Below are 14,740 nucleotides of genomic sequence, written 5' to 3' on the forward strand. Positions count from 1 at the left end.
CCACCTTCTGCTAAATACACACCCCTACGGGACGTACAAGATGTCCTTCGAGTGATAACAAGCTGGGGTAAAAAACCTGAGCGATCTCTAAAACAAATATCTTACAAACTCACTGTTTTACTGTACCTAGTATTCTTCAGGCGAACGTCAGACGTGAAAGCCTTAGATATCACCAGTAGAGCCTACCAACGTGAAGAAGTCTGTGTTTACTTAAAAAGACTAACTAAGACCATGTCAACCTCAGTTTCCTACCCCTTCTTCTCACCGAATGCTCGATTGTGTGTGGTGAAGTGCCTAATTTAGTACGAAAAAAGGACTGCAAGGTTAAGAGGAAGTGTTGAACAGGTATTAATATCCCATAGGTCTCCCCATAGAGCAGTTTCCTCATCCACCTTAGCAAGATGGGTGAAAGATTTTATGAAGAAGCAGGAATAGATATATACATATTTGGTGCACACTCCCTTAGAGGGGCCTGAGCTTCAAAAGCTTTTAGTTTGGGTGGTGGCCTACAAGACATCCTTAGAGCTGCCGACTAGTCCAATGACAGTAAAAGCTATTACTTTAAACCTGTAACAAACATAATTGATAATGTGTTGAACGCACTTTAAACTTGCATAATGTTAGCCTCCATATCATGCCATAAAACTTACATATTTCACAACCTGGTGTGCAGAAAATCAGGAATTTATTAAAGACACGGAGGCTAAAATTATTCCTCCACTAAATACCCACCCTTGAGTAAAACAATTAAAGTGGATCTATTTGTCTTTCAGATTAGAAATTTCAATGAACTAACGGATCATTACGCTGAAGTTAAGACAAAAGAAAGTTAAAGTTATCTTGTTCCGCTGCACCAAAGAAGGGAGAAGACTATGTGTGGAGGAACTTTATACACTGTTAGAATCTTTTTGAAGTTCTAGATCTCTTCAATTGTTGCTGCTGTGAGCTGTGCAATAAAGGAGATTTGCATAATCATAGACTCCGTGTCTTTAATAACATCCAGATTTTCTTTCCACCAGGCTGTGAAAAAATCTACATTTTCCATTGGCTAAGGTTGCTTGGAGCATAAGTCTGGATTAAGTGCTTCTACTTCGAATAGTAGCTGTCTGAGTACACAAAACATTAGATTGCATGAAAATCTAATTTTTTTCTCCCAATTCTACTGCTTGATCAGCTGTAGACTGGCTGCATCAAGAAGTGGAACATTCTTCTTCAAGTGCGCCACTGAGTGGCATAACGGAAAAGGATGGGTCGCCCCCCTGAAAATATGATGAAGGGCCCCTGAATCTCCCATAACACATAGATATAGATTGGCCTCAGGCTGAATGGGGCCCCATAGATGGTTGGAGGACCCTCGAAGGGTTAGGGGGTTCTTGAAGGATTGGGGGCTCTCCTACACCGCAGGGGCTACAGGGGGCCATGTTACTCACCTGGCTCCATTAGTCCCACATCTACATGGGTCCACTTAACTAAGAGAGAAAAATTGATATTGTGTGTTACAATGTATACTTCTGTGATTCGAATTCTAGTTGTATTGCGAAAAAGATGTAATTTGGACTTGATCCTGCTCAAACTGCTAAGGGGCTCCCATCTAGTCAGGAACACAGAAACCTTAGAACCAGTTCGGTGTTCAGGGGACTTAAGCTGCCCCTCACTGATGTGGGCCAAGACAACCGAATCTGGTCTGGGGTTAACTGTGTTGTAGTTAGAGGGGTCTAGGCCTGGAAATTCACACATCCCATTGTTCAGAATGCAATGGATTGCTAAGATTTTAATAAAAATTAAATTAACTATTGTAGTTAGCTGGTAATCGAGTATACAAGATCTTCATAAAAAAAAATATCTGGGGTACGTGGCTTGAGACTCGCAATGGAGTAGGACGCGAGTTTTAGCCTCTCCAGTCCCCTGTAATTAGGTCACCATCCATCGCACTTGGCCTGGCCCGACTGCTGAATAGGAGGGGGCAAAATCTGTACCACTCCCCCACATGATGTATGCGGTTTGATGGGTCACACCGAGCCAGCCCCGGACAGAATTTAAAGGCGCTGAGAGGTGGCTTAGCCTCACTGATGCCGCCATCTTGAGAGAAGTACACTGTGGCGCAGAATGTTTTTGTGGGGGTGCTAACTCACCCAGGTGAGACCAGGTCCGGAGGTGCTGACCCCAGAAAGGCTTGATGAGAGGGGGTGCATGAGCCCAAGATGTGCTTTTTATTGCAGACTGCAAGCCCCAGCGATCAATCTGTGGGCTGCCTGTTGAGCTGGAGCAGGCGAGTGGAGACTGCTGTGGCACTTCCAGGGAGCAGTTCAGCCCTTATTGAGCAGCTGAATGACTAGGCCTGTCGTTGCGGCAGTGCCACAGGGATGGCGCGAAGGATGGTCCAGGCGATCACCTGGAGGGACTGGCCTACCACTGTCTCCTGGGCCCACACATGAAGCGGACTGGGTGCAAGAGGTGCCCAGGAGTGGTTTCGCAATACCATCTCAGGTGAACTACTCCGCAGCACCTGTAACCTGGCTGTCCCCATGGGCTGCAAGACTTTCCTAGGCTTGCTGGCAGGCCCCTGAGAGACACGCTGCATGCAGGTGATTACCTGTTGAGTGCCCAACTGAACTTGCTGGGGGGACTGGGCCTGATGTTGTGGTCTGAGACACGTGGGGCTGACTTTCGCCTGCATAATTAATTAATAAGGGGGGATCTGTGTTTTGAGACTTCGGGCTGGACTGAGTGGATACTCCTGTAGTCCGGACCATTGAAGCTCCCCTGAGGTCTCTACCTGTGCCCTCCCTGCATAAGACTGGTCGAACATTATGGGGGCACCAAATTCTCACCGGGTGAGGGGCCAGTAACACATTGATCAAATGCCGGCACCTCATGCAGGCGAAGGTAAACATTTACTTTAAGGACATCCCTACATAGTCCCCATATCTTACTCGCCTGAACCCAACCCTGCATGTGGGGGAGCCAGTGAGTGAGCTGCTGGGCATGTGTCCAAATCTACATGCTTGGTGATCTGGGTGACAACTTCCCTCGCTTCGATCGGTGAGCCCCGGCCAGAGGCGCACGCTCTTGTCCCTGATTGCCGGGCCCTATCTGTGGTACAACCTTTACAATGACTCTATAGCGGAGGACACAAATGCTACCAACTCCAATGGATAAGCCATTGAAGTCACTTCCTTGGGCACCCTCCCCCAATTATTACCTGCGACCTCTTGCAGAAATGCCACGCACCAAGTCCACTAAGGAAACTCTTGTGACTTCCTTCTGGGGCAAAGCAGTGCCATCAGAGATGGACAAGCCACCCCAAATCTCTTCCTACAAGAAATTCGATCAGAGATCGACTCGCTCAGAGCAGACTTTAAGGCATGCCTCAGAGACATCAAGAAGGATGTTTCGGACATAGGCGAGCTAGAGGACGATTTAGAGCGCACCATAGATGCCCGGTCAAAGGACCAGGAGATGCTCAGGCGGCGTGTCACAGTTCCGGAGGGGCAAAACATTGACCGCGAGGCCAAGCAGGAAGACCTGGAAAATGGTAGTCACAAAAACAATATTTATATCGGGGGGAGGTGCTGAAGGGGCAGGAAGGCAGCAAACTTATGGCATTCACGACGACTCTCCTCCATGCGATTCGAGGGGATGCCAATGCACCCTCCCCCATCCTGGAAAGGGCACACTGGGTAGCCACTGCTCCAACCAATCAGATGTGTCTTCAGACATCCAGAAACAAGTCCACTACTTCACAGAAAAGGAAGCCAAACTGTGAGCCATGGACATCAGATATCAGTGGGGCCACCTTTTTGCTCTGCTCCTTACTGGGGAGGGCAAACAGTGTTCTACACACTCTATGGCAGAGGAGAGGTGGCTACTGGGGATGTCTTCTCCTGACCAAGATGAGATCTCCTCCCCAGCTCGGAACACACCCAGGCTCCTCTTGAAATGTATCAGGAACACAGTAGTCCGCCACCGCACAGACAAATGCTCAGCAGAGTTGATTGCCTTAGAAACAAAGCAGGATATTATCCAGCACCTCCGGAACATGGAAAAAGATGCATCACCTGCGCCCTCTGCTACTGGATCTGTGTACCCGGGGAGTCCTTGCAATGGCTGAGCCCACCCTGGGTATGAGAACTGGACAGGCATCTGACCGACATCAGAAAATTGAGGAGGTGAGGGTGAACGGTGGGCCAGGGAGACATCTTGACGAACTCCTGCCCTGAAACTACCTCGTCATTGGAGGGCCTGCACCCACCAGACATGCACCCCATGAGGGAGATTCCTCTGGAGAGATGCAGGTACCCAGTCCCAGTGGGAAGTGGATGCACATGTTGGGCCCTGTTGGATCGCAACTGTTATTTGGTTTGTTATGATGTTCCTCCTCTACAGGTATCAGAACTACTGTGTAAACTGTGATGATTGTGGGTGGGTTGCACTGGATGTTCTTTTCTCTAACACGTTACCTGGGTGGGGTGGTTAACCTTTAGGGGCCATCCGTGGACATACTTGGGTTGACTGCTCCTACCCAACCTCCTTTTCATGAACTAGGGTCTTAAATAGCTTTTCTTGAACATCCGCGGCCTTAACTCACGCAACCAGCACAATCAAGTTTGGGATTACATCCTGCTTCATGACCCCGACATCGTCTTTCTTCAAGAGACCTTCAGGTGTGGACCAACACAAGATGGCATACCTGCGAAACCCTATATGCCACTGGCCCCAAAATGACTCTAAACATTGGGGGTGGAGATACTCTAAGTCTCGCTTTGGTCCCACTATCACAAAGGTAGAGAGGGAAGCATAAGGAGGACCGGTTCCTCACCCTGCATTTGACCAAAGGGCATCACCATCTCACATTACTTCACATATATGCCCCAAATGCCCCAAATGCCTCACAAGTCCCCTACCTTCAACAGGTCATACGGGAATAGCTGCAAAGGGTTAAATGGGATACAATAGTGGAGGGGACCTCAACGTAGTCTAGGACCCTGCAATGGATAGAAACTCTACCTCTTACTAGGGCACAGGGGCCATGTCTGCGAAACTGAAAAGTGAGATTACGGACCTGGGCCTCATCGATGTCTGGCGCTATATATCAGGATGGGTAAGGATTATTCCATTATTCCCATGTACATTCCTCTTACTGTCGGTCTGATTACCTCTTTGTGACACACTCCCTTCTTCGCAATCTTAACACTGTTGAAATATCCGATATCTCCCTACTCAAACACGCACATGTAGGAATGACATGGGCCCCCGCTCCACTATGTACTAGGGCCACCACGCGGTGGTGTCTGCCCCAAGGCTTCTTCGTTACCCAGTCGATGTAGAGGAGATACGCAAGGGCATCATAGACTATGAGCAGGACGTCTTCTTACCTATGCTATGGGACGGATTTAAGGCCACAAATCGGGGTGTAATATTATCAGTAGCTACTGCCTGGAACAGGGAGGCACACCTAGTTGAAGATAAACTGTAAAAAGCATTAGAGACCGAAGACAAGGCGACACCCTCTCAGCACCTCAAAAGACAGTTGGCAGTGTTGCGGGGACACCTGCAAGCACACCGGACAAACAAAGCAAAATGCTCCCTCTTGGCGCTTAAACAATGATACTACGAGGGGGGCAACAAAGTAGGTACTCTCCTGGCACGTAACTGCAACAAGCACATGCAAAAGCACATATTGCCAAACTTAAGACGTCAACAGGAGGATGGGTGACCACAGAGTGTGATAAGAGGAGAACATTTTATAACTATTATCAAGCCCTCTATGACAGCAAGGAGACCTCGACCTCGCTGATAGCGGCATATATGGCAAAGTGTGACTGGGAGCCCATACAGCCCCAATACGCAGAGCTTTTTGACCAACGACTCTGCTCTTCATATCGCCCCATCACCTTGTTAAATACAGATGCATAGAGCTTCATTAAGATTTTGGCCACTAGGCTTGAGCTCTATCTACCTCATCTGATCTATCCAGACCAGGTTGGATTCATATGTAACAGACAGAGAGCAGATAATATTCGTCAGGTAGCGCATTTAGTGGAGCAAGCATGTCACTGCCATTTATCAGCGTGCCTTCTATTGCTGGACACGGAGAAGGTCTTTGAACGGGTAACTTGGGCTTTTCTGCGTGAAGTTTTGGTTAAAATATGGATAAGCCCAACGATGATCTCCAGAATCATGGTCTCTTATGTAGCCCTTGTGCTAATCATTCTGGTCAACTGACAGTGCACAGACCCCATTACAATTCATAGAGGTACGAGGCAGGAGTGCCTGCTGTCACCCCTCCTATTTGCTTTAGCAGTAGAACCATTGGCCATTACCATCCGGCGCACCGAAACAATAAAGGACATACTTTTGGGGGGTCAAATGCACAAGATTAATCTATTTGCAGATGACCCATTTCTTATTCTCTTGCAACCAACCACCTCACTCCCAGTGGTCTCTAGCCTTAAGGTGTCTGCAGCTATATCGGGCTTTAAAGTGAATATGGCCCTACTGAGCATTCTTAACCTCACAGTACAGCAGCTGAAGTGCCCCAACTAAAGGCCCTGGCCCCATTTCAGTGGTGCCCCAATAAGATTAAATACCTGGTCTTACACTTCACACCCACGATTGCCATGTGGACAATGGCAAACTGGCCACCCCTCTGTTGTGCCATCTTGCTCTCTGGAGGTGGAAACCCTTTCTGGTCTTGTGATTGGGGAAGGTTAACGTGGTTAAAATGAACATCTTACCGCAAGCCCTTTATTTGTTTCAGACCCTGCCTACCACAATCCCACAAGAAGACTTTGCACAATTGCATCATGACATTCAGATGTTTATATAAAATGGGGATATCTTCGGCTGAGACATTGGGCCCTCCATCCTCTTGTGTCTCCCGAAGTCATTAAACGAAACACTCTTTTTGAAAAATGTCTGCGTACCCATGATGGCTTGCATGGGCTTATCTCAAACACTTACAGCACGATTCAACACTCCACACCTGCTCATACCCACCAATGCCAATTCCGGTGGGATACAGTTACCTTTGAAGAGATAACGCCTACACAATGGGACACTCTGTGGGGCAACATGCCCAAACATACCACAGTATCTCACTGAGTGGTATTACATGCCTTCCTGCCAGTCCACCATTTATGCTGGGCCCTCTGACCTTCGTTGGAGATGCCATGATATTCACACAGATATTTATTGTATTTGGTGGCCATGTGCCTCGATCACTACCTTCTGGAAGGAGCTTCTTAGCCACATTAAAGCCATTGTGGGATACCCCCTCCCTACTTCCTATCATCTGGTGCTACTAGGAATAGGTCCTTCAACCCTTAAAGCGATGACTCAGGCTGAATGGACGCTCAGTTGCATGCTACATGCGGCTCAACAGTTGATTACATTGTTCTGGAAACAGCCAACCACGTCCACCTTAACAGAACGGTTCACCTGACTATGGCATGTTCTAGCCATGGAACAATTCTTGCATAATCTAACTAGAACTGACACCAAATTCCAATAAGTGTGGTGTCCCCTCCTTCAATACCTCATCTGCATCAAATTCACATGCTTTAGCCCTCCCAGTCTTAGGGCATTGCATTTGCTCCATTGACTCCTAAAGGGTGTTTGAGCCTTCATCACGACACCAGCTCCACAATAGGGATATACCCGCCCCACATTACGTGACATACCCATACTGTTATGGCATGACATCAACACAGGCCTGTACATTGCTTGTAGTTAATGATGTTGTATTTCAACTGACTATTTGCTCCTTTTGTTTCTTCTTATTTCTCTCTTTCTGTCTTCCTTTATTGTTTCCTCTCATTGCACCTGGATTATAACTGCAATGTCTGGCATGATACCTGCCTTCAACCACTCTCAAGTTGCTTACGTTATAGGAGTCCAGAGGTTGAAACTGAAGGAACGATGCAATGCTAGATTCTCCATTACTCACCAGTGCTAGACTGTTGTAATGCATACATGTCCTGAATTTTTTGCTCAATAAAGAGATTCAAACAAAAACAAAATATATATGGATGCTTGCTAAATACCATTCGGGCTGGGCTGTTCCTACTGAAGAAGGACCAACTCAATTTGTCAAGTCCCAAATGGAGAAACGGAATGTAGCAGAGTAATTCACAGTCGCTTAAATTATAAAAGCACGCCACCCTTTATTTTTGCGTTTTCCAAGAGAGACACCCTAAGTTCGACATTTATGCCAAGACGAAGGTCCCACGTCCCAGGTGTCATAGTATATAAAGTGGCACCTTACCAATGAAGCCTTACAAGGCCAAAACCGATGTGGGGCTGATTGTGTTCCCACTAGGGACGAGGCATGGCTGTTCGCGCATCACATTTTTACTACAATAAAAAATATTGCAGCTAGTTCCTGATTATGCACAGATCTTCATTTTAAAAATCTGGATCCTTCCTAAATAAGTTAGTTTGGATTTCAGTAATAAAGTTTTACCTTTCAGCAAACATGGCTCTGTTTGTAAACAGTTCTTCACATAATTCTTAACCTTTACGGTTTAACTGTTTACCAATAAATCAGAACCTTTAAGATACAAAACAAATTTATTTTTAGGGGTTGTCCAAAACCATTAGAATAATTTAGTTAATTAAAAGAGTTAGTATTTGCTGATAAACAAATAAGTAGAAATTCCTGTAAATTTTATGTTGGAGTTATAAAAACAATTCCACCATTTTCAGACTCCTAAATACCCTATACGTTTTGTTTTTTGAGCAGGATCATGTCGGAAAAGAGAATTTTGCTCAGTATGGCAAGTGTTTCTTTCCCTTTTCCAATGGCAAGATCGAATTAATCATATAAGCAAAATTTAATTTCTCGTGAGAAATCCACATTTATCAATTCTGGCTTGGAGTCGCCAGCCCCACAGTTTAAAAAAAGATGCATACAAAATACATACATAGAGAGGCATTGTGACAGCCCTCTTCATCCATTGGTTCCTTCAACTGTCATACACATTTTGATTCTACCAACCACAGCATACAGACTGTGGCAGTTGGTCAGTCCTCCTCAGCTATTGGCTCTCTATCAGAGGGCACTATTTCAGTTTTCCCAAAGCTTTTTTTCTTTCATTCCTCATAATTTTTACAAAATTATTTGTCATCCTTGTGTGTTTAAAATATCTGTTCATGTAATTGTAATTTCAAGACAAATAGTACATTTTCTTAGCACCTTATTTCCCTGTGTTGTGCATTAAAACTTTAAGAGTCTCTATACCTGTCCTAAGTACACTTGTCTATTAGGAAACACCCGTACTGGTCTATTAAAATTAATCCAATGGTTATTTTCTTTTTTGATTTAAAATTAATATTTCGAGCATATGGCCACATCTTTCATTTTAAATTTTGTGTGATATCTGCTTGAAATGAAAAAAGAATTAAAATATATAACCATAAAATTGCTTGCCAGGACCTGACCTAATGGCTTTGACAGTACTTGCACTTTTTTCTGGAGTGCAGCTAAATGACAGATGTATGAGGAGAACTTTACAAGAAGAATCATAGGAACATGAGAATACACTCGCATTGAGTGAAATTTTAGGTACGTGATTGCCAATATTCATAGCATGTTTAGAGAAAGGTTACCTTCATTTCTTGTTTCTTTTGCTTGAGAATGGACCAGCAACTTGTAGCCACAGCCTAAAAAGAGAGCACAGAAATCAATCACTGCGAATATGGAAGAGACCTTGAGCATGAAAACAAGCAGTGAAATACTGAATGGCAACGTCAACAATCATGCGCCCTCCTTTGCTGAAACAAGGTATTTTACACTATTAAGAGTTGATAAAAAGCAAGTGTTTAATTAATATTTAATTACACGCCTGTATCAGCCCAGATTGGAAACAATTACATCAGCCTTTTCTCTAATTAAATACTGTTGTCTGGCAGGAAAACAAATGTAGTGGTTGATGAAAAAGCTTGCAGACTGTTGTTTACAACTGCACTGAGCAGCAGCAGTTGTTCTTAATTTCCCCTCTAGTTATGCCAAGATTTGGCGCCAAAGCCAGTGCTATAAAGCCACATGTATTTTAAATGGAAAAACAATGTGAGCAAAGTTCATATTTCTGAATTCAAGTGTCAAACTGGGAATGATATACTAAAGAGGGAATAATTTGCCCATGGAAGGATATAGAAAATAAAAGATCATATTAATGTCTAATACAAGGGTCACGGGCAGCATCCACATCTACAAACACTAGGGTGAGAGGAAGACAGGTAGCAATGTAAGAATTTTCCCCTGCACAATGATCAGTGAGTCTGACCTGAATGGGGAGAATCAAGTGACTTTATAACAAAAAGCCTTTGTGAGTCCCATGAAACATAACTATACACCAGGCAAGACGGCTGTGAAAAGACCAGTTTCTTGAAACAACTTTCGAAGTTTGAATAAGTGGCAAATTTAGTTAGATTGAGCAATGCACTTTGGGATTGAACAAGATTTTTTTGGTTTTTTACACTGACATGTTTACACATGTCTTAAAGGTGAACTGGTCTAAAAGTTAAGAGCGGCTTTAAAAAGAACTGCACCTGAGTGAAGACGGGACTTGCACTTGGAGTTAGACGTGACCCTCCTCGCAGAGAAATAACTTTCGACACATTTTACTGGAGGTGGTTAGCTCGCTCTACATATATGCTTGTTGCAGCGGAGGGAGCACATATTTTACAAAAGACTGCCAAGGAGGGAATTCAGAGGGAGGTGGTAGACAGTTGGCTTTCAGCAGAAGTTGTAAAAGACTATACTTCAGGTGCCATTACAGAACATAGGCCAGATTACAGACATTTGCATGAGTGTAAGTCATTTTTCACCAACTTTTACACTTATTGTCAAGTACAGAAATTTTATTTTTAACCAGGTAATCGGTGGAAATGGCTTTACACTGGCCAGTCAGCAATGAAGTGCTGCTAACTAGGGTGTATTTATATAATCTGATACTAGGTCATGTAATAATGCTCTGATTACTTACCCATAATCTTCATTATATTAATTACTACTCTTTCTCTTCACATTGATTATAATACGAGGGCGAGTCATAGTATAAGGAAAACACTGAAATCCATAGGTATTGGATTCATAGCATGATCACTCCTGCGAGGTTGCTCCATGTAGACAACATAGGAGCATGAGGGTTGCAACAATATCAAATATTTTTTTAATTCTCTTACCAATCTATGTATAAATGCAGAACTGCAGTAACATGCAAAAGGGAGTAGTTAGTGGGGGGTGGAGGGGGGGGGCAATCACCCAACACAGTTAATGCTTCACTCATATCCATGCACTTTATCAAGGTCACAGGGTCAAATGCTAGAGCTTGATTTATACTTATAGTATCAATTAGTTGATTGGTATCTCCCCAAATTTAAAGTGACCAGCACACATACACATCAAACTATTACACATAGTTCTATTTTTATTTTTTATTTTTTTATTTTTATTTGCAGTTTGAACACATCAGTACAGAAACATATCAAGCCAGCATAGAATACAATACATACTATTAATGAGCGCTGTATAAAAAGACTTATAAAAGCAGGTTTAAAATCTTATGACCCTAACTCGGCTAACTACTAGCTGTCTCCCTCCAAGTTAACATCGGGGCCCATAATCTATTTCCAAAATCCCGTTTTTTTTTACTTTTCAACTCATATAGGCATCTCTCACTGTTATGAATGCTCAATAGTCTAGAGAGCCACATTTGAAAGGAAGGGGGCGATCTATCTTTCCAGCCCGAGGCAATTAAAATCCGCAGCACCGCCACAGACATAAAAACCAGCGCTTCCTCAGCCTGTGCCAATTTCTGCTTATGATCACAACCCAGTAACATCAGGGTCGGGGATAGATCGATCTTATGACCTAGCAGCCCCTCCCAAAACTTTCCAACTTCCCTCAGTAATGAGGACAATGAGCTGCAATTAAAGAACATATGCAACATATCAGCTTGACCGGCATTACATCTAGGGCATCTATCATCTACCCTAACCCCCCCAGGCGAATAATTTGGCGGGAGAATGATATAAATTAAATACGGTTTTGTAATGCTGGGCCCTCAAGTTTGTAGATCTGAATACTTTTCTGTTCAGAATAAGGGCCAGATCAAGATCTACATCAGGGTCTCCCAGTTTCAAAGCCAAAGCTGCCTCCGTTTTTTCCATATCATCTCGCGATTCTGAGATTAGCTGCTTATAAACCCATTTTATCTTCCTACGTCCCACAATTAACAGTTCAATTATGGGGACCTCCTCCATTGACAGGGGTTTTGGTCTCAGTGCCTTTAATGAACATATACCTTGACCATACAAAAACCAATGATTAACCGAGATGCCAAACCTTTGTTGGAGGTCATCAAAACCGAATGGTTCGGGGCCCCCCCAAATATCCCCAAAGGTCCTAATGCCGAGATCCCTCGATACCTGCAGATTCCTATCAGCCCCCACATAAGGGAGCAAACTAGAGTTACACAGGTGGAGATAACGATTTACCTTTGGGATTTTGCAATACTTAGAAATAGACCTCCAAACCCCCCAGACCCCTTCCAAGATCTTCAGGCGGGGCCTCTTATAATATCTACGGTCGACTTCACGCCAGAGCAACCCTATGGCCTCTTCCCCAATTAACAGCTCGAAAATAGAGGGTATGTCCTGGACCGCCGAGTTAATAACACTGGGAGTAATCTTATGTTGAAACAGAATAGACATTTGAGTCAAAAGACCAGACCAATGATATAATCTCAAGTTTGGTAAGTCCAGCCCTCCCCTCTCCCTGGGGAGCGACATATAATTTGTAGACCGCCTGATCCTGCCAAACTGCCAGATAAATCTTATAAAAATAGAATCCAAACTTTTAATTAGTTTGTCCTCCAAAAATAGGGGTATAGCTCTAAACAAATAGGAAATATTGACATTTTTAAAACATTTACCCTCCCAATCAGGGAAAGATGAAGCACATCTATCCTCTTTAACTCCTTTTCGATGGATTTCAAAAGTGGAGGATAATTCTCGGCTATTATTTCCTCTACTGAGGCATTGATCTTAATCCCTAGATATGTTGCTGAATCCACATATCTTGTGTCGCTTTTGCATAAATTCCTGGTACAGATAATTTGGGTTTTGGATTCGTTTAAAAGATAACCCGACCGCTTGCCAAACTCCTCTGCTATTTCGACCAGGGCCAAAAGTGCCTGCTGGGGATTGGTAGTAATAATTGCCAGATCATCAGCATAGGCCAAGATTTTACTAGAATGGCCATTACATACCACCGGGCTAATCCTGGGGGACCCTAATATTTTCTGGATAAGAGGGTCGATGTACAGTGCGAAGAGGATCGGGGAGCAAGGGCAGCCTTGGCGGGTGCCTCTCTTAATGGCTATCTTCTCAGAGCTCTCACCCATAACCACCACCCTCGCGACTGGATCTACATACATGGCTTTGAGAGCTCTGATAACTTTCTCCCCGAAACCTCTCCCAACCAGCACACCCCATAGGAAATCCCATACGACCCTATCGAAGGCCTTTTCTGCGTCGAGCAGGATCATGGCCTTCCCTCCCCCTGCTACCTGGGCATCGAACAACGCTATTGCTCTTCTAAGATGGACCATAGTAATACGACCCGGGATAAACCCATGCTGCCAGGGGGAGGCAAGACGACCAATGATCCTGCCCAACCTCTTCACCCAAATCTTCGAGTATAATTTTGTGTCCGCATTGATTAGCGAGATTGGGCGATAGGAGCCCAGTTTCTCACGGGGTTTCCCTTTCTTATGGAAGACTACAATGTTGGTTTCTCGCCAGGAGGCTGGAACCACTCCTGTACACATTATTCCATTGAATAGATCAACTAATAATGGTATAATCACTGGTTCAAAACATTTGTAGGCCTCCAGAGGGATCCCATCCGGGCCGGCGGCCTTACCGGAAGCTAGCTCACGCAAAGCCTCAATTATCTCACCCCCACTAATATCCTTATCCAGTTCATCCTTCTCCAAAATATTGAAACGGGGAGCCTACACAAGCAACCCTGCACTCTTCCTACTCCCTGCTGACGAGCGGCAACTACCGCGAAACACGTGTCCAGGGATGGCTAACGCTACTCTGACTTGCACGCACCACTGAGCATAGGCGTACCCGCCGACGCTGACTACAGGGACCACAGTTCTTCGGGGTAACACGCTAGTGGGTGGAGCAGTGTGCGACCATTTTGTTTAGTTATTTAGTGGCTCCCTGAGCCCCGACAGCCGACGGGCTGTAGGTTACGCACCTGCGTCGCTACGAGAGGTACAGACCTGATATGATTTTAGCAGCCTACACAAGCAACCCTGCACTCTTCCTACTCCCTGCTGACGAGCGGCAACTACCGCCAAACACGTGTCCAGGGATGGCTAACGCTACTCTGACTTGCACGCACCACTGAGCATAGGCGTACCCGCCGACGCTGACTACAGGGACCACAGTTCTTCGGGGTAACACGCTAGTGGGTGGAGCAGTGTGCGACCATTTTGTTTAGTTATTTAGTGGCTCCCTGAGCCCCGACAGCCGACGGGCTGTAGGTTACGCACCTGCGTCGCTACGAGAGGTACAGACCTGATATGATTTTAGCAGCCTACACAAGCAACCCTGCACTCTTCCTACTCCCTGCTGACGAGCGGCAACTACCGCGAAACACGTGTCCAGGGATGGCTACGCTACTCTGACTTGCACGCACCACTGAGCATAGGCGTACCCG

At 45.0% G+C, this 14,740-nt stretch overlaps 1 protein-coding gene across 4 annotated transcripts in view; it reads right to left on the reverse strand.

Moving 5' to 3' along the window:
• Window positions 1-14,740, reverse strand: part of MIGA1 (mitoguardin 1) — a 738,294-nt gene that overhangs the window by 198,356 nt on the left and 525,198 nt on the right. For all 4 annotated transcript variants that reach the window (XM_085600123.1, XM_085600124.1, XM_085600121.1 and 1 more), the window contains one exon: window positions 9,610-9,663. In XM_085600123.1, coding sequence (XP_085456249.1) covers window positions 9,610-9,663 — 54 coding nt within the window. The remainder of the gene's footprint in view (window positions 1-9,609; window positions 9,664-14,740) is intronic.

The sequence above is a fragment of the Triturus cristatus genome, chromosome 4_2 (assembly GCF_964204655.1).
Source record: "Triturus cristatus chromosome 4_2, aTriCri1.1, whole genome shotgun sequence".
In the NCBI taxonomy this organism is placed as follows: Eukaryota; Metazoa; Chordata; class Amphibia; order Caudata; family Salamandridae; genus Triturus; species Triturus cristatus.